Source organism: Uloborus diversus, chromosome 4 (assembly GCF_026930045.1).
Source record: "Uloborus diversus isolate 005 chromosome 4, Udiv.v.3.1, whole genome shotgun sequence".
NCBI classification, from domain to species: Eukaryota; Metazoa; Arthropoda; class Arachnida; order Araneae; family Uloboridae; genus Uloborus; species Uloborus diversus.
The window spans coordinates 125,026,135-125,047,450 of record NC_072734.1 but is presented as its reverse complement, the minus strand read 5'-3'; the positions used below and the strand labels follow the sequence as shown (position 1 = coordinate 125,047,450).

Genomic DNA, 21,316 nt, shown 5'->3' with positions numbered 1-21,316 from the left:
TATCTAATAAAAAATCATCAGTGTTGCCACCAATATGGTTGTCATGTGGTTAGTTTTTTAAACGCATGATCTAAAACAAGGATTCTCAACCTGGGTTCCCTTAAAATTCTTCTATGCCAAGCTAGGGAGCATAGCAGAATAAAAAGTTTTTGTCCACATATACCTGTGAATCTGTATTTGCAGCATTAGCAGGCATAAAGTCAAAATACTGAGCAAAGATAGATATTAAAAGTAACCTGCAGTACCCATCTTCACAACTTTCAACCTGGTATTATAAAACTTGTCAAGACCAAACAGTGGTAATCATCCTTTTGATGCTGTAAAAGTGACTGGTATAACATGTTAACCTCACCTAGACCCTAGATTAATTCAAAATTAGTTGTATTTAGTTCTTTGATTTTATGCATTCTAATAAGAAGAGATTTAAAATCAAGTTTTGTGTAGTAATATTAAACACTGTTCTCAAAATCATTTATATTTTTATCTCATTATCAGCTTCAGCTATCTTAACTAGCTTCAGTTTTGAATTTTTGTTGTACACTTGTATTGACCATATGGTTGTCTAACTGGAGGGGGGATAAGCTCAAATTAGAGTTCAGAGAGGGGCAAAGAGCATGATCAGTTGAGAACCCCTGAACGAAAACAGATAATGTCTTTATTAAAATTGTAAAGACAAAAAATTGAAACTTTTATAAAAATGTTTTCCAACATTTACTTTAATGGATAAAAACTAACTTGAAATTTCCAAACCACTCACTGAAAAGCAATGAAGGAAAAAATGCATATTGACAGTGCATTACAACTTTGGTTACCTTTTATGAATTAATATTTTACCTTTTTATTCCTTAAAACAACCTGCACTATTAGTTATTTGTGTGTTTTGATATTTATATACATCACGTGATAAATGCTTTTGAAATTCATTCAATATTTACTAACTTTTGTAAGCAGAACATGAATTATCAAAGCTAATGTTTAGCTATCACAGACTTGTATTTTCTCCCGTTACTGAGAGGTCAGGGACTTGTTGAACAATTTGAACACTTGATTTTTACTTTGTTCTTGTGTTTGCCTGTTTTGTTTTGTGTTCATTGATTCTTTTCTTTCATTGTTTGCTTAAAATTTCCCCCCTTGTTTTTGTCTCTGTATGACGTAAGAATCATGTTTCTACCGCTTGCTGCATTGGGGGGGAAAAAATGTTTAGCTATATAATCATTGGAGTTCCACTTACGCAGCATATAATTTTCACATAAATGTATTTCAAAACGCAATTTACTGCAACATCTTGTGTATAAATGACTAGTCAATACATTGAAGCCCCCCAGTGCATGAATGGTACAACAGAAGGCTTTTGAAGTAAGGGCTCAACTTTGAATCCCAGCATGAACATGAATGTCTCTCATTGGTGTTGAAGGTCCTCCAACCATGTGCTAGCAATTTGGATTCCAATTCGCTTTTTGTGCAGGTGTGTGCCTGTTAAGTCTAGTCAGATAGAAAAATTTAAGACAGTTAGTCATTTGGGTCAGCTATAATTAAAGAAACAAGCAGGGTTGGCAAGGTTTTGGACACTATGGTAAAAACCGCGCTAAAAACCCTGGTTTTTACCGTCTTGATAAAAACCCTTGTGTCCAAAACTATACTTTCAGAAATATTGTATTCTGTGAGAAAACATCAAAAACAGAATAAAATGTATCAAAGCAATGTTTTATATTGAACATTTATTCAATGAGAACATTCAACTTATTTATGCACCTGATTTTAATCTAGTTACATAGAAGTTAAATTCTTGATAAAAATTTCAATTTGCATGCATGAGTTGATTTAGTTTTTTTTTTCTCCCGATATTAGCAACTGAATTTCCTTATGTTTATGTATGTGTACAAAAGAAATCAGGGTTGGTAAGGTTTTTACCATCCTGTTCAAAACCTTTGTGTCCAAAACTACGTTTTGAGAAACTATATTTTGTGAGAAAATATTAAAAACAGAACAAAATGTGTCAACATTATTTTTTTGACTATTTAATATATTTATTCAATGTGAACATTCAAGTAAAAATATATATGTATTGATTTATGCAGCTGATTTTAATCTAGTTACGTAGAAATTAAATTCTTCATTAAAAACTTCAATTTGTATGCAGGAGATTTTTTTCCCCTCCATAAACCAAATTTTTCGACATTTATGCATGTGTGCAAAAAAAAGTGTTCCAAATACAGTGCAATAATTGACTTAAATGGATTAAATTAGTTTTTTATAGTTACAGAAAGTATTATATTAAAAGTATGAACTAAAAGAAGAATAGCACAAGTTTTATAACATAAGTATGTAATCATTAATTTTTTGTTCTCTAATTTACGATTTAAAAATTAGTTTTCGTTATAACATCAAGCAAAACTTATTTGCAAAAACCATTTAAAAAATTAAACCTTTTTTTTTTTTTTGCATTTAAATATTGCACATTTAATAACATTCCATTGAGTTATAAATGGAACTGGAATTAGTTGTGTTGGTAGTGTTGTGAATTTCTTTTCGTAACTCTACCAACTGTTACATAAGGAAGTTTTTTTGTAATAGTTATTGGCAAGTTTTTTAAGTAAAATATTTTTTAAATGAACATGAGAAAAATATTATCAACTACTCATTAATTAAACCTCATTAATATCTATATTTATGCATTACTAGTATTGCAGTAAATACGAATTGATTAGATTACACTGCTTTAGCTTTGGCATAGTTTTGGACAGTTTCAGACACTTTTGGACAGTTTCAGACACTTTTGGACAGTTTTAGACACTTTTGGACAGTTTTAGACACTTTTGGACGGTAAAAACAACCTGTCCTGTCCTAAACCAGTTTTGGACAGTCCAAAACCCAACCCTGGAAACAAGGTATTGACTGCATTAAAATCGACAGTTTCGATGAAATATTCGAAAAAAAATTATGATTTCGTTTTTTAGTCTGATTTATTAGCATTCGAAAGCTGTCTTAGTTTTTACTCTACACGAATTACAACTGGAATTTTTGCGGCATTATTACAGAGTTGTAAACTCATTTCCAGACCAGAAGCTGCATTTAAATACGTTTTCTGAAGAATAATATTTTTGAAGAAAGCTGTCTACTGTAACAATGAGATATTCCTGTAGTATGCTCGCTGTTTTCCTCTAAAAACTAAGCTGAATTTTAGAATTAAGTAATTTATGTGCATTATTATGAGCATTATTATGAAAAACAAGATATCTTTTACAGAAAAACACACATAAGTGTCATAAAAATTTATTCCTACAAGAATTTATGTGTGTTAAGAACCTAATTTTGTCCATTGCTGATTGCGTAAGACCAGTTTTTTCAATATTTTTCTTCAAATTTGTCCACTTTTTAAAAAAAAATAATATTTTGTAAGCTTGTTTTATTTTGTTTTCTTAGTTTTGAAACATATGTAGCTAAAAAATAATATTTAAAAAAGTGTCCAAGTTATTTTTCATAAATAAGTTTTTTATCACAGTGAGATACCGAGGAAAATAGATAGGATATAAATTAGCTTCCATGTCTAGGTAGTATTTTGTGTAAAATTTCAAAGAGCGCCAGAAATCTTGAAAAAGGTGGCAACACTGATTTACAAAAACCAAAACAGTATTTAAAAGATATTACTTTTTTGTTGTTGATACTTGTTCTTGAGGAACAGAAACTTCAGGAGCTGATGTCGATACATTAGCTGAAGATGTTTCCTTATGATCTTTGAATATTTCAATTTCAAATCCTGATTTCTGATTACAAAATAAATAAAATATTAAACAACTATATATTTCAGATTGAAAAATAGTTACTGTTTCAGAAAAAATGAAACAACACAGATATTGCATTATTAAGAGCAAAAATGGCATTTTCTCCATGAATAAAAAATTCAATGAATATACTGAGCAAGTTATTTAGTTTTCCAAGGACTCTTTCTTATTTTATTCATTTAATTGAAAAGTCTATTAATTATTTAAAATTTACTCAAGTACTCCAAAGATAAAATTGATAAGCAATTTTAAATTTTAAATTTTAGTTGGGGACCGAAATTAACAAAAAAAGGGGAAGGGGATTAAGAAAGTACTCCAGAGAAATAGTTTCACAGTATGCCTGTAAATTTGCTTGAATCTTAGAAACAGTATTTTTAAACACAAATTTTGCTGCTCCCAACAATTTGCCACTCCATACAAATGCTGAGTATTGTTTATAGATACATATACCGCTCTTCTGTTTAAATAGGTAGAGAATCATTCGAAATATTAAGACCGATTTCTGAACTAACATTAATATGTTTGTTAAATCCCTTAATTATTGGCCAAGTAACAGAATTTTTTCAACCGTCTGTGATGCAGGTTAAAAATTAAAAAATAGTAGAACTTGCTCTTTTTCAGCAAAAATGCAGTGTAAAATGATGAAAATTTCAGCACATTTTGGACAAAGTTCAAAATATTAGAAATTTTAGGATAGCTTTTTAAAATTGGGAATTTTTAGAAAATGAAGACAACTCTGACCCCTGTAAAAGTCAAATCCAACATTGAACAAATAGACAAACATGTCAGTACAAAAAAAAGCTATCCTTACAAGGTAACATATTATGACCACAAATATACCAAAATAGCAGATCATAAAATATTGATGATCAACTTACCGAAGGTTTGGTGCATATCAATTCTGGAGGGAGATATGTTTTCAGATTACTATAATTCTAAAAAAACGAAAAAAAATCAATGATCAGAAGAAAACACAAGTAGCAATAACAAAATATTGTGTAACTTATTCTATATGTACTCTAACACTTCCAGATTCATTTCAGTCAAGACATAAATTTACAGTAATCTGGATCAAACCTTGTCAATCCAATGGTGGTCCACCAAAATTTAAAAAGAATTACTTACACACTATCCCTTTAAACAGCTTTTGTGTGCTCTACAGTGTCACATTGGGGTAAATGAACTAAATGCCCATCTATAATACCATCCTATCATCTATGATAAAAGTCGGATTTCAATTTAAATTCAAAAGCTTATAAGATTTTTCCTCTGCCCTCAGCAAGAAAGTTTGTATTGATACTATTATTTTACAAACAATTTGAATCCAAAGAAATTACTACACAGTTACTGTCTTTAATTATAATATTTCCTTATTTGAAAACAAACTTAAAAAACAATTTTCCAGAAACTTAAAACTAAAAACAGACCACTCAAGCGAATGAAATAAAACAAACAGAAGATGTCCAAGTTTCAAGAGGGAGAAAAGGAGGAGATTTTAAACAATGTTAGTTGTCCAAAAAATATGGTTTTATCTAGCATTTCAAGTTTAAAATAGACTAATTGAATTTATAAAATAAATACCTTTTCAGGATTACTTAAACGTAAAACTGGGAGAAAGTTACGAAAAAACAGGAGTCTCCGTTGAAAAACAGGAGAGTTGTCAGGTCTGTAAAAATATTTGTTCAAGCAGTTTTCAATAAACATTTTGCTTTTCTGAAAATTGGTTTACTGATGTGAATGGATCACTGTTGTGGCCTAGAGTTTAAGGATCCACGGTTTTAAAAAATTAGAAACATTCTCAAAAAAAAAAAAAAAGACAAAAACAAACTATCTTAGTTATTTCCATTGGTGTTAATTCCTTTTCAACATATAAGGTAAAAGCTCAAGTAGATGGCCATTCAAGAGAGCGATTGCTGTTTTTTGTTAGCCAATAAATTTTAGCTAACAAAACAACAAAAACATTGTAAGACTTTAGGCTATATCTTTGGAATGAAAAAAAAAAAACTTCCCATTAACAAATTTTTACTCACCCGATCCATTTCAGTAAAGAACTTGGCTGGCAAAACAGGCTCTGCAGGAAAATCTTTCAAAACAAAATTAGACGTCTTTGACATAATAAGGTTTAAAGCAAGGTCACAAACTGCGTACAACCGCTGCAAAAATTATTAATAATAAAATTAATTAATAAATACACTAATTCTACAGAATAATTTTAACATTGCAATGGTTTTGCTATACAGAATAATCTTTTGTTTATGAAAGAACATCAGATATTTAATCAATTTAAAATTTTGACTGTAGTAACGATCAGACAAAAAAAATAGTTATAACTTTAAAGTTATATGAGATTAATGGACAATAGCTAAACTCATTATCCAGATTTAATATTAGCTAGACAATCTGTAAAAGAAAATTGAGTATGCTTCCACAATGTATTTTAAATTATAAATACAACTCCCATAAAAACAAAGAAAAAACTTTAAAGCTGAATTTACACAAAAAATTACTTTTAAAACAAAACAAAAAATAAAGATAAAAACTTTAAAACTTTTTTCCGAAGATTATGCGTCTATTAAAATGTTACTACTTCCTTTTTAACTAGTGGTACCTAAAAATTAAAAGGTCATTTGGTTTGCCTGTATATTTACAAATAATGGATGATGAATTTCTCGCCACTTTGCTATGTCAAATGGCTTGCACATGTTACAGTTCCACATTATGATAATTTGGTAATTTACTCGTCCACGTTGTGATAATTTTCTCGGTAAAATGTTCTTAAAATTGGAATAGAAAAAGAACATAATCGAATTTTCGAAACATCGCTTCAAGGTGCACACCCCTATGCGTCAAACTAATTCTGTGCCAAATTTCATGAAAATCGGCCGAACAGTCAAGGCACTAAGCGTGTCACAGAGATCCTGACAGACAGACAAACAGAGATCCCGACAGAGAGACTTTCAGCTTTATTATTAGTAAAGATAATTAAAGTTAACTCATTAAGGTTTTAAAAAACAGCAGTCACATTATAGTCTTTTCAACATACCCTCCAACATTGGTCATCCAGTCATCTGTGTGTGTGTAGTACTTTCTGTACTTTAAAATTCATTTATAATGAATTTGATAAAATTCTACACAAATTCCACAGTAGTTGGAGGGTATGTTACAGTTTTAAATGCCTGTAATTTATTAACATAAAAATTAAGAAACTTGGGACAAAAATTCAATAAACAAGCAACTTTCAACATAGCAATATTTTTAATTAACTGAGAAAGCAGAACTTTTGAGTTTAGTATCAGCTTAAATACATTTTTGCTTCTTTTAAAAAACAAGGACAATAAGAAATACATTACCATATTTGTCTCTTGGTCATTAGGGTCCTGTTTATCTTTCGTTTGTTTAATATTTTCAAGCAATCTTTTGAAAAAGCTAAAGCTGTAATTATCATTTTTCAGGATCAGAGGCTCCATCAATACCCACAAGCATCTAAGGATAAAAAGAAGGAAAACCATAGGTGAATTCAACTACACCAAGAAATTATGTACACTGAATGTGATTTAAGAAGTTCCAGACAAAAAACCAACCTTAAGACATCTGTTTTTCTGTTTTAGAGCTTCCAGTACTAGTACTAATATTTTTCAATGTTAACCATCAGAAAATTTTGCATTTATCTTTTTCCATTTAACCTATTAAATGCTGCTTGCTCTCTTCCAATTGAGCAATAAATAATTTCCTCAAAATAAAGCTTCCTGTTACACCAGTGGACCTTCAGTTGAAACTTAAATTTCAAAAACTTTCAATTGAAGGACATAAATATGTCTGCTGATATTTTTTAAGAACATAATTGCCCTCAGTATTGAACAATGGCACCCATGAGTTCACAACCAACATAGAAACCAAAGTGACATTTCGGAAAGAATGCAAGCAGAGTTTTGGCTCCAAAAATCAATTTCCCAACTTTACCCAGAATTGTGGGCAAGATTGCAGAAATGTTTTAAATATTTTCCTTCATCATACTGGCTGAAAATCGGTTTAGTGCAGCAGATAATTTGCTGCCTGAGAAAATCAACAGACTGCATGGTACTGAGTATAGCAATTTGGGACTAATGCAAAAAACTGTACAAACTCAACCATTTTGCTAATTTTTAATTAATTTTATGTTTAGTTCTAAATTTTAAAAACAATTTTTTTGCCACATTTGATAGCCAATCTACATGGAAATTGGCCTTTCTAGTGTTAAATTTTTATACAAGAAGAAAAAAATTCAACATTTCATTACTTCAACTTTTGTGTGTCCCCCTATTCTAAATGCTAGATGTCTGATTTTTTTCTTCCAAGATATTTTATCATTTAATTTTTTACAACTACTTATTACACTAAGATCGGAAACATTACAAAAATTCAGTGACAGCTTCAAATGCTAAAAAATACATTTTTTAACTGCTTTTGTGGCAATTCATTTTTAATAAATAATAAAACCCCAAAAACTAGTTTGACCGAAAATAGTATTTACAAAAAATCTTTACCCACACTTTAGGAACTATTGTTAAAAGACTTAAAAGAGAAAATTACAATTCCTGACATAAATGTAGAAAGATCTCACACTTTGACACAGACATTATTACAAAATTCGAAAACAGCAGAAGGGGAAAACGTACAATACTCACTCTCCAGTGACACTGGTTTTTTTATGTAGATGAGTGTAAATATTGATGCATTTAGCAGGAAATACGTGCAAGTTTTCCTATCTAGAAACTCTTTACCTTCACAAGTTAAATAAAGGAAAAAATTTAAATACAAACTACCGTATTTTAAAGATGCGGGAATAATTTTATTGATCAGCGCAATGTGCAAATACGAGAGATTTTGGAACAGCTTAGATGGGAAATTCTTTAAAAAGTAAATTTTCAGTCACACAACTTTTACAATAAAAACTTTAAGGAACAATTCATTTAACAATGCTTCTTAATTTTATCAAAAATATATCTATTTAAACCTACCAACATTTTTTTAATAATGATCTTTATTTTCATTTATTTTTGGTTCACATGTGAATTCTCACCTCCATGGCATGTCACACCTGGTGTGACTGTTTTTGTTGCTTAATAAATTGTTCAATTAAAAGTATATATTTATTTATTTATTATTTCTTGCACAAGTGTCTCAAATAATAATTGTTTAAGAATATTTAACTTCTTAATATTGTGTTTCAGTTGTTTTAGTGGTATTAAGGAATTACATCGCACAATAAATTCTCACCTCCGTTACCCAAAGACAAAATGCCATTTCACATTAACAGATGGTAGTATTGACATCACATTTTATTTCCCATGATACAAGGGAGTCCCCTTGTTTATTTCCAGCCATAAAGAACTTGTGAGATTTTTGTTGAAGAACAAGAAGATAGATTTTGTTTTAAAAAACAAGTGTGGTTATTGGGAATTCTCACCTCCCTGAAGTGCACATTTTCATACGCCAGGGCTGCAAGTGAAAGCAAGTAAAATTTTCTAATGACTGAAATTTTCGTAAGCTCCACAAAAAAAAAAGGCTACTAAATTGACTTTTATTTTTAAACATTAAAAGTTTTTTTTTCTTTTCTTTTTTTTAATTTCCATGAAGAAGGTACTTTTTTATTTATTAGTAACATAATTGAAATTTAGCTGGGCCATTGTTTATGGTTACTTCTAGTAGGTAACACTTTCATGTAAGAGTAAAAAATGAGAAAACAAAAGGTTTTGAAATTCAAAAATATTATCGTTCAAAAGTTACACATTCTGGAGAATGACCCATATATACGCTCCAGGGCAGTTAACAAATCGGCTGAGCAAAGCGTATATATGTGCCCATGGTAGTTAATGGGTTAACAAAGATTCTCTCTCATCCCCCCCTCCACATGTAAGGTGCATACTATAGATGCATTTTTTCTTTTTTTTAAATCCTTTTGGACTGCTGTTTCTGAAAGTAAATAATTGCTTTCAGAAGAAAAATGCATCATAAAGTAAAAGTTTTGCTTTCCAAGAATTAGAATAACTACTTCATTAAATCATTTTCAATGCAAAACTTTTAAGCATACTTACTCTTTTATTTTCAATAGTGAAGGCACATCATTATAAACTTTAAAAAAAGGTGCATGGGCTAGTAAGTGGATGGCAAAAGGAAGTGCATAATCTGGTAGAAAGCCAACCAATTTCTCTGGAATTAAAACAAACAAATTAAATGAATTATACTTAAACACAAAAACATATATTCTAAACAAAATACATCTTCACAAAATTCATGAAATGATGATTTTTACAATTATGTTTTTTCAAAACAAAATACACTTTAAAAATTTAATAAGTATTGAAATCAAATTTAAAAAGTAAAATGATCAATAAATTCAATATTAAAATTATCTAATGAGTAGCATACGCAGGCAAAATAACTTCCAGCTTTTAAAATAATTGAAACATTAATAGGATGCATAAAGATTGGAACTTCAAGCATGCCGTGCAAGTTTTAGCAAAGCACATGCTTGATTTCAGCATGTTTCCTTAACATAGGTACTTAATTATATGAGCAAGCAATAAAGATAATTCACTTTAAATATACACAAACCTGTTTTTGTGCAGAGGTGGTTAGGGAAAGTGGTGTTCCCATAGGGTATACTTCATATACCCCGTATACTCTAACATTTTTTTAGACATACAGCATATACCCTCAAGTTTTAAAAATTTTCATTTATAATTCAGATTTTATCATCGCATTTTTAAATTTTCCTAAAGAACAAATTATACATTTATGTTAACCACATTTTCCCACAAGTAATCTTATTTATTTCTTTACATTTCTTAACACTTAATAAGTCAATGCCTTTTGAATGCCTTATGATCGCATACACATATTGTGCTTAATAGATTGCTGGGAGTATAACCTCAGAAAAATTGATGGGAGCATCACTGGTTAGGGACCGCATAAAAAAATCGCATTAAAAAAAATCATTCAAAACTTCAAAAATAGCAAAAAAAAAAGTAGTTCCTGCAACTTTTTTTTTTTTTTTTTTTTTTTTTTTAACGGTGTGGATAGGGACTGCATAAAAAAAGTCTCACATAGAAAATAACACAAAAACTTACGAAATAGTTAAGAATTGCATCTTTAACGAAATCAAAATAAACCAAGTGATGATAATTTGGCCGAATAGTCGGACAAAATTTCCCAGATAAGGAAATTTTTGGGAGATCACAGGGACTTCCAATCGGGGAGCCCCTGTCGTGAAGATACTACCTCACACTTGTTTTATAAATACTTTTGTCAATTGAGCCCCACTATGATTGAAATTTTCGTATACCGCACAAAAAAATCGCACAATAGAGCATTAGTAGTATAATCCAAATATTTATACTATGAGTTTCTGAATTTTGCTGCAGCTACTATTCTCTTTTCAACACTTTTGTTTGGGGATTAGCACAACACTGCCATGGGATTCCGTCTTCCTTTTCTCTTACTTCATTTTACAATATAAAGATAAAAGAATTTTATGATTTCTCTCAAAACATTTTTAAAAAAAACAACATATAAAAGAAACTACCCCCCCCCCCCCTTTTTTTGTATTTTTATTACTTTATATTCAACAAGTAAAATAAAACTTTATTCACACTTTCAATTCTAAAGTCATGTACTTATGTGGATGAGGAGGAAAAAAAATTCAAGAAAATCCTAAAAGAGCTTTAAAAAATGAGAAGCTTGATTGACGATTTTTAATACTATGTAAGAATGAATCTGCAGTCGTGAAACACACTTTTAGTGATGGCACCTATGATATTAAATTCAAAGGAACCAAAATACTTTCAAGGAATTCCCACTATTACGCCAGATTAAACAGAGAAGTGACCAAAATTTTCAAACATTCCAACAATTTCAACAAAAAGGAAGAAGGAATTATGATGAACAAACTCTGGCATGCTACACTCAGACGGATTATCCTGAGAGATACTTCTAACCAACCAGAAACAACGATGAACATTCATCAGCCAATACTGGCCCAGAATGAAGGGAGAGCTAGCTCCTCCCACATAAATAGTGACAACACTTCGGTATCTGCATCAGTTGCTAGGAAGTCGCTTCCCTCGATGCTTCGACCATGCTAGCACTGAAGATGGCTGCCGCAGATGCGGGCGGCGAAACGTTTGGAGTAACAACACTCAGACCATGGCACAATAGCCCGGAATCTTACAACATGATTTTTAATACTGTTACAAATATCTGAAACCACATTACAGACACAGAAGTGTAGTTACGACCAACTTAACTATGAGACTGTTCAACTTAGTAACATATTCATTTCTAAAATTTTAAGAAATAAATTAACAACAGGATTAAAGCAGAAAAAATATGTTCAATCAAGTGGAAATATTGACATACCACCAGTAATAACACGTTGCTTGATATATTCCCGTCTTTTCTGCACATTAATAGCAATGTATTCTTTTACTTGATTCTTGAATTCTTTGCTTGAATCCAAGCCACACAATGATAATATTGCTAAGAAATGCAATCCCAACTTCATACTAAGTAGACCTTTATGAATTTTGGAGGCAAAACGTACCCGGATTTCTGGCAAGTCATCCTAAATAAAAGTCAATGAAATATTCTATGTTAACTTTTTTAAAGAAAAAGATATTTAAGATATGTTTTTCCTGTATTCAAAACACATTGCTTGCTTTGATTGAAAATTGCTGTATAAAGTCAGCTGGAGCTTAAAAGCGAAAACATAATGGACAATAGTAATTTGTAATGTGTAAAAGTTGGCAGATATGGATATGTGCTAGCAGTGCAATTTCTTTTAAGCTGCTAAAACTGTCAAAAAACAAAAAAGAAAAAAACATTTAAGAGTTGGCAAAATTAGTTCTTAACATTAAACCATTATTATGCATTTTATGAAACATTTTGAATACATACAACATAAGGGAGTTTTCTGTACGATTGAACCAAAGTTTATACATTATAAGAATGGTGATAATTAGCAGCTGTAGAATTAAAAGCCCTTGTAAGGAAGGCTACACAATGAAATTGTAAGGAAAAGTTCTGTAAAAGAAAATATTTTGCCATTTGGAAAGAAAAGTGGTCATTTTCAAGAAAGTGTACTGTTATAAAATAACATAGCATCAAAAAGAAAAAATATAGATTCAAGAAGAGAGAAAACTTGCCTGCATCACATATGCAAGAATTTGAAATTGTTCAACACTAATGACTTTGATATAAGATGGTTCTTGGCACAGTTTCAACATACAGCAAGCAGCGGACAGCCGCATCCAAGCATTCTCAAGAAATCTGAAAAAGGTGAAACGTACCATGTATTAATAAAGGGCTAGCAGGGTACAGAAAATGCAGAATCCAAAACCATCTCCCATAACCTGCAAAAAACACTATAGATTAAGCAATAGAAGCAGTTAAAAAGATTTCGAACTAGGGTGCAGGATTGCATGATTCCAAGCAACTTTTTCTAAAATTTGTGCACTGTTCCCCAATAGTGAACACATTTTTAAAAAATCAATACATTCAATCAGGTATTTGAATCACTATAATAACAATAACCAATAACTAGTCATAACTATTATTTAGAAACTACTGCGATATTAAAGGAAAATAATCATTAACTGAAGGACAAATCCATCAGACAGTTTTTTAAAAACGAAATTCTGTCCTCAGAATGGAAAAGAGCACATATGCTAAAAGCCTGAAAAAAAAGTCAAGTTACGCTTTCAAAATTAACTTGAATTTAGATATTGTGGTTCCATTCGGCTCTGCCTGGGGCAGAACAGGCCATTTTGAGATTCATACTGTGTTACTTCAATCATCACACACTACGCTATTTTAATTAGATTTGACTTAAAGCATTTCAGAAAATTTCTTATGATAGCAATACTGAATAAGAGTAATACAAAGAGCATAAGGCTGGCTGATGCATCGATGTATTGAACAAAAAAAAAAAACAGTGTGCTCCCACATCATTAAACTGGTTTAGAATTTTTCTCTTAAGTGATGCATCAACACTGCACTGACTATAAATCAAAGCACCAACATACAGACACTGGTCTATGATCTTTGCTGTTTTAATCCCCAATTCTCTCAAACCAATGTTGGATTATCAATGTGTCAAGTCAATTCGGCTTAGCAACAATGGTGTGAAAAAATTATAGGAAACTTTTTTAAGCAAACGCCGGTGGAAGTATTGTACGTGAACAAAGACCTTAACTCATCCCAAAATATGCACAAAAAGTAAAAATTGTTATAGCTCTTACCAGAAAATATATTGATAAAAAAAGCTTAGCATTTAACCACTCATTAAATAAATAAAAAAACATAGTTCAAAGCGTAAAGTAGTAACAAAAATTGCAGATATGTATTATGGTGTTACCAGGAATTCCTTTTTTAAATGCAAAACGTGAGCATGTGGATGAAATGCATGACTTTGTTTCCATAAACTAATAAAACCTTTGGCATTGAAAAGATAGGCTCACTGTAATCCCAAGACACATGTTAGCATTATTTATTGTTATCTTGCGTTCTTGAAGCTTCTGATAATTTCTTGCTAGTGCTACTAGAATCTATTAGTATCTCCCATAACATATAATATTTTTTAATCTAGTGCATATTTTGAAAAATTCAAACAAGCAAGTTTAAGTAATGCTTAAGAATAAAAAAACTACTTGAGGTACATTGTGATGTATCGCTACATTGCAACGTAAGGCTAGCGATGCATCACAATGTAGAAATTTGAATATCACACTACCCTAATAGAACATAATTAATTAAAACAGTAAAATATGAAGTACCAATAAGATTATTATTATTACTAAGGATTAACAATTATGATTTTATGCTAAATAATAGTGCATTTTAAAATTTACGCTTTTTTTTTAATTCTTATTTTTATTATTTAAATCAAAAAATCTGATTAATATTCGAAAAAACAAACAATTTCTTAGATTTTTCTAGGTTTTCCAGAAAAAATGATATGAATTATTGAATTTGTGCCTAAATCTAAAAATTAATAGTTCTTTTGAAACATATGCAAAATCAAACTATTAAGCATCTTAGTATCAGAATTTTAATATTTATTCTTCAATACTCCTTTCTGTTGACACAGTAAGTCTTAGGGTTGTTACTCGCTTCGCATGTTAATAAGCACTTTTATTCTGATTTTGAGGCAGTAGCTGAAGAATGTAATAACCAACTACTTATCACAGAAGCTTATGATGCAAAAGATAAGGTATTTACCAGGCTCTCGTCCAATCTTAATCAGTCCCCAAAATTAATGATTTTCCGACTTTTTTAATCTGTAAAAAAATTTGTCTGAACAATGTCAATGAAATCAATTCCATAAAAACTTTTAAGTCTTGCAATGCACAAAGTAACATTAGCAATATTATGAACATTTCAAGGGTCAAATGTAAATAGTAAGACTCATAATTTTAAAAAATCAGTACAAACCAGCATTATTTTAAAATGCTGATTGTTATAATAAGACGCTGTCTATCTAAACTTTTTTTACAAAAGACAGCTTTTGAGAAGTGCAATCTTGAGTTTGCTTCTGCACCATTTGGCAAAGATTTCAATAACCAAACTTAAGCTTTCTAATGCAATAATAAATTTTTACACATTAACACATAGCACATAAAATTAACTTACGAATTATGGTCTCTTTCCATCAAATCACCATTATTTAGAATGATAGTGGAGAAGAGTACAAGGGTAGATTTCGATGGCTGCACCATATCTTTCAACCCGGTCAACCAACGCACCATCACCTTCATTCCTTCAATCTAGAATTGAAAGACAATCAATTTAATTTATTATTCCCTCAAGTATTATGGTATAACTTTCAATACATTAAAATTCATTAGTGTTCTTTTTTATACGGAATTAAGTACAAATAAAAAATCTGAAAAGATAAGACTTAAATTCATGCAAAATTTTAACATTCAGAGTAATCAGCTATAAACCGTAGACTTAGATATAGTCAAGACTGCAGAAACTTTCAATTTGTCAGAAACATTTTTCCCCCTCAGTTTATAGCTATATGAGTCAATTGAAAAAGAATGTCAAAGTGCTTAAAAAAAGCTTAATAAAAAAAATTTAAGAAAACAGAATTAATTATTAAAATTAAAATCAAACTGTACATATTAGCAAACTTGAATGCTGAAGATTTGAAAACAGAATCAAAACATGTTTTTTAGCAGTTAAAAGCTATCAAATAAAAATACATGAAATTGATTGATCATACTTTACACTTAGTTTCTTCAGGCAATGACTCAAATGGTGCCCATGTTTCATCCTTATCACGAGGTGTGGCCTAAAACATAGAAATTTATGAATTTAGGTCCAATGCTCAAACTAAAATCATTTTGAAATGTTTCAACATGCAGAAGAAAACAGGAATGCTGAAACATATTGACATTCAGGTTTTAAGGAATTCCTTCTCATAACTTTGTTCAGAATTTAATAAGCCCTGTTTTTTATCATAATATTGATTTTGTAAATGCATACCTGGGTCATTCCATGCGAAATGAGCAATTCACAAAAAAGAGCGCATGGTAACAGATTTTTATGAAATTTGGTATACAGGTTCCTTTTATGCCTATATAAAAATATCTAAAATATTTTTGCTTAAAATTAGTTATTTAAACAGTTACATGCGATTGAAAATTGGTCAAATTGAACAGCATTCTCATAAATGCTAAATGTTGCACTTTTGAAAGCTTGTATCTTATTAACTATTTAATGAAAACATAAAAGTTATATGTTTTTGCAATCTATGGAGAAGGGTAATCAATCTGATATCATAAAAATTTTTCAAAGTTATTATAGTTAACTTTTAATTGAGTTTCAAAAGCTGAAAATATTTCAATTTTCTCATAATTAAGCATTTTATTTTTTAATCTCAATCTTAAAGGAATGCATTAGCTTTGATGAAATTAATACCCAATAATGTGCTAAGTATCATAAAAGCAATGTCTTACTTTTGAAGTTGTATTTTAACTCATTTGTCTTCAAAATCAGTTTTAAACTTAGTGACAATTTGTAAAATGATGATTTTCTCCTTCATGTACACACAAAAATTCAAATGAGGGAAAATTCAGACAACTTTAAAAATTTTCAAGAATATAGAGCTGTGTTTCTACTATTTGCTTGAAGAAACTCGAAATCGGTTTTTGATTTTCAAACATAAAATAAAATTCAGAAAAATAGCATTTTCTTTCTGTTTTATGGGTCAATCCAAACATGTTCGACGAATGGTTGCGCTCGACCATTTTTTAACTTTTTTGAAATTCATATCCCTAAAAGCTGCATATGAAAGATGTTTAAAACCAATTTTATTTTTTCTCTCAATTGGACCTTTGATTTTTTAGAGGTCATCAAAAGTGATTTTCATAGTCAAAAATGGGACTTTTAGACCTTGCATTTTGGCCAAAATCTATTTGAATTACATTTATGGCAGTTAATTTTACGCTTTGATGTTAAAGTGCATAAGATGATAGTCTTACATGTTGAGTTACGTGGCTGTAACTTAATAATTAAAATAATGGCAACAGGTTAAAGTTCAAGGCCAAATGTAAAAATTTTACTCATTTCAAAGGGGGATAACTCACGTAGGGGACGGAAAAACAAAATGAAATATGGCAAAAACTACTCACTGGAACCATGCTAAAAAGAATATGTAACTGTTGCTGTGTGTTTGTGCACCCTTTATAGATTACAGCCCCCCAAAAATCGGAAAAATGACAAAAATGACATTTTTAGACCCCTATAAACCAAAAGGGGATTGAATTAAAAATAAAATTTCCTGATCAATTGAATATGCCATTCGAGTACTATACATGTTATACTGTTTTTTTGTATATTTGGCTTGTAAAAAAGATACAGGTCTTTGAAATTAAGCAATTTTGCTAGTCAATTCACACACTACAACAGAAATAAAAAGTGTGAAAACTTCATAGCACCTTCTTAAATTACATATATTGTGCCTATTTAATACATTATACTGAAAAAACATATTGTCATTTTCAAAATAATTATTTTAATTTCATAACTTAGAAATATTTGGACATGAATGAGTAGTTTATACTGTATGGAACCTGTATGAATTGATTCTTATGTGAAATTACAAGAATTCATAGAACTAGATAAACGACTAAATGATACAAAAGCAAGTAAAACTGACATTTATTTCAATTTAAAAAAATGTACATGTCAGCATGTACTTCATAAACATGCTTTTGAGAAAATGAAACACGAAAGAAATGGTTAGTTTTGCTAAACTTACAAAATAAAAAGAAGTAACTAATGAAATTTTACCTTAGTTCAAGTTACTCTAGTAACAAAAATATGCTGATACCAATAATTAAAATTTAGTAGCATATAAAAGAAACTTTAATATATTACGCAAAAAAAATTGAGTAAATTTAGAGCATTCCCTCACCTTCAAAAAAAAAAACATCTAAAATAGACCAAAAAAAATGAAATTTTTGGAAATTTTCGATTTTTTTAAGGACAATTTCGTCATCAAGAAATTCATAAACAGAAACTAAATTAGAGCAGATAGTTACTTATAGTTTTTCAATCTGAATCATTTTTACTGTTATTTTTTCATTAAAAGAGCAAGAAGAGTGATTTAAACTCTGAAGTAAATTGGCAAAATTTCAATATTTGTTGATATCTCAGATGCAAAAAAAGATCCGAATAAATTTTACTTTGTTCTTTCCCCAATAGAGATTTGTTTATAGAATGCGGGAATATTTATTTTTTAAGTGTACGTTCATAACTTATTTAATTATTGAGTCACAAACTGGCAGCAATGAACTCTGAAAATTTAGGCTTAGCACAAGCATCAACTTCTAATTTCAATAACAAAGCAACAAACAGTTTTTAAACTTTCATACTTTGCATTTCCTCATAGATATACATAGTTTACCTAAATAAAAATTTTCATTGAAATCTGTGACATGTCAGCCACAGCTGATTTGCTCATTTTGCATGGAAGGACCAACCTGCGAACTTGGGAAAATCTCAGGTGCAAAATACTTATAATGATTCCACGATAAACATGTAAATCATCACATGTAAATCAATGTATTTCAGCTTGACAATTCGTTAAAGAAAAGCGAAAATTTTTAGCATTAATTAGTTTTTTTTTTTTTTTTTTGGACTAGTTGACATTAGTCTAACTTTAACCATACTGTTTATTGAAATTAAGCAAAACTTTTCAAACTTATCATTTTTGGTTATGCTCACAAGAGATCATTTTAGACTAACTTTCCTTTTTACAATTTGACAAAATATGTCAGCAGGTAATTGTTAGTTTCAAGAAAAGTTTGGGAAATGTGGAAGCATGTTATTCTAGAAATACGCGATTGCTTTTCCTCTTTGATAATTGAAGGTACATGTGTAGGGTTATCATAGTGGATGAGGAAATACATCAGTAGATCAGAATCATGGTAAAAAAAAAAAAAGGGGGTGTGAAAGGCTTAAAATTATACAGCTCTTCAAGTATTATACAGCTTTTCATATTTTAAAAAAGATGAAAAATGTCAAAAATAGAAAAGCATTCCTGAAAATCTTTCAAGTAAAAATATTCAAGAATAATTACATTAAATAATTAGTTAAATTTACTATAACATTAAATATTTTAACAGCAATATAAATTACCTGATCAAGCATAAGTAAATTCTTCACCACTACTTGTGCAGCAATCGCTTTGAATTCAGAAGCAAACATATCATGGCAGAGATATGCTATGTGCCCAAATGAGACAAGAGCAGTTCTGAAGTGTTTAGATGCAAAACTCATGTGTTTTTTCAAAACCTTGAAATAAAAATAGAACAATATGAATAAATTTTATAAAATTGCTAGGGGCAATAAAAATCACTAAATGGGCCAGTAATAATGTACCTAATAGGACAAAAACGTTACTAATTAATTTCATAAGCAATGAAAAGAAGTATTTCATGAATAAAAAAAATTATTGCAATTGTCCACATTTAAATCTTAAGTGTTTGAACACAATGTGGATGCATGTGCTAATGGTTGTGAGGAAGGGCCATAACCCCCACTCCCCTCAGGTCTTTGCTACAGTGGCATTTTTTGCAAAATGCGAAAACAATATCTCAACAAAAAAAAAACATAATTTGAAAAGAAAACAATGTATGATCCAAGAGAGGAAGCAGTATGGCGATAGTCAACTTCATCCTTTTTGAATCTTAAGCCAAGATTTTTAAATTACTAATAAGTTCAACAATACTTACTCTTCCAGCATTAAGTCCCTCTCAGTAACAGCATTATGGGGGAGGGGAGTGTCACGCTCTAAAAACCAAACATGTAATTTCTTTTTTTATTTTATATTAAAAAAATAGCTGCTGTACTTATTTCTTTAAAGATGTCATAGATGAAATGAGAACTCTATTTTCAACTGGAAATGAAACACACTGAGGCATTTAAAAAGATATGAGATTACGTAATATTTTAGTATTTTGCTAAAACTTTTCCTACAATTTTAGCTTTTAAGCTAAAGAACTTTTGAACCCAGCTTAAACTCTGTGACCCCCGAGACTCTTCCCTTGTACTCATGTAACAAAATTATTATAATAAAAAATATTCAGGTAATTTTGAAAAAATAAATACTGCAATTAATACAGGGTGGCGACAGGAACTGTGAAAAAAAGTTCCCTGACTTTTCCCTGATTAAGTTCACCAAATTTCCCTGATTTACGTTACCAATGATAATGGTTTTCTTTCTTTGCTCTACTTGAAATCCATTGTATGTTTGTATAAAATACAGTATTTTAAACGTTTTAAGTTGTGTAAAGTTGTTGAACTAAAGATATATTTTTAAAAGATGCTACTTTTTTAATAAAATGGTTTAAAAAACCCTACAAAACAGTATATTAAATTTTTCGACATGAAAAGATTATAGAAAATTATAAAAAAAAAAATACTTTACTTCCAGAAACCACTTAGCATAAGAAATTTAAGAAACTATTAAAATTTAGAAAAATTTTTTATTGAAAGTTCAATTTTAGCAATTAAATTAAACACATTAAGAAGTAATAACTTTTAAGCTTTTATAGTATTAATTCAAAAACCAAAGATATCTTCTTGAAATCGTGATTACAGTACGCTAATTACTTCGAGACAATGGAATAAAGGCAAAGGAGCTAAGGCATTAATGAAGGCTTCCTCTTTGCCTGTATGGTTGTTTATTTTACGTAGCATTGAAAGTGTAAAAGGAAATTTCAAGCTAGGTAAAATAAACACCCTGACAGACATAGAAACAATCTTAGGAAGTTCATCCTGTGGTTAACAAGTAAGATTCAACACTTTGACGTTGAGGAAAAAAGATGAACAAATATGCGGCAGTGTATAATCGCACCTCATTAATTTTACTTTTCTTTTGAAGAGATAATTGGAGGAAAATGCGTAGAGAATTAGAGTACATGTACTTAATTTTGTACAGCAAAAAAGTTTTTTCTTTGTAAAATCAATTTTCCCTGATTTTTTGT

General features: G+C 29.9%; 1 protein-coding gene across 1 annotated transcript in view; it reads right to left on the bottom strand.

Moving 5' to 3' along the window:
* Positions 1-260: 260 nt before the first annotated feature.
* Positions 261-21,316, bottom strand: part of LOC129220820 (sister chromatid cohesion protein PDS5 homolog B-like) — a 47,851-nt gene continuing 26,795 nt past the window's right edge. The window contains exons 20-29 of the mRNA XM_054855251.1: positions 19,467-19,622; positions 16,045-16,113; positions 15,450-15,583; positions 12,965-13,088; positions 12,180-12,384; positions 9,857-9,971; positions 7,133-7,265; positions 5,813-5,935; positions 4,661-4,717; positions 261-308 (exon numbers count right to left, since the gene is read on the bottom strand). Of these exons, the coding sequence (XP_054711226.1) occupies positions 261-308; positions 4,661-4,717; positions 5,813-5,935; positions 7,133-7,265; positions 9,857-9,971; positions 12,180-12,384; positions 12,965-13,088; positions 15,450-15,583; positions 16,045-16,113; positions 19,467-19,622 (1,164 nt within the window). The remainder of the gene's footprint in view (positions 309-4,660; positions 4,718-5,812; positions 5,936-7,132; positions 7,266-9,856; positions 9,972-12,179; positions 12,385-12,964; positions 13,089-15,449; positions 15,584-16,044; positions 16,114-19,466; positions 19,623-21,316) is intronic.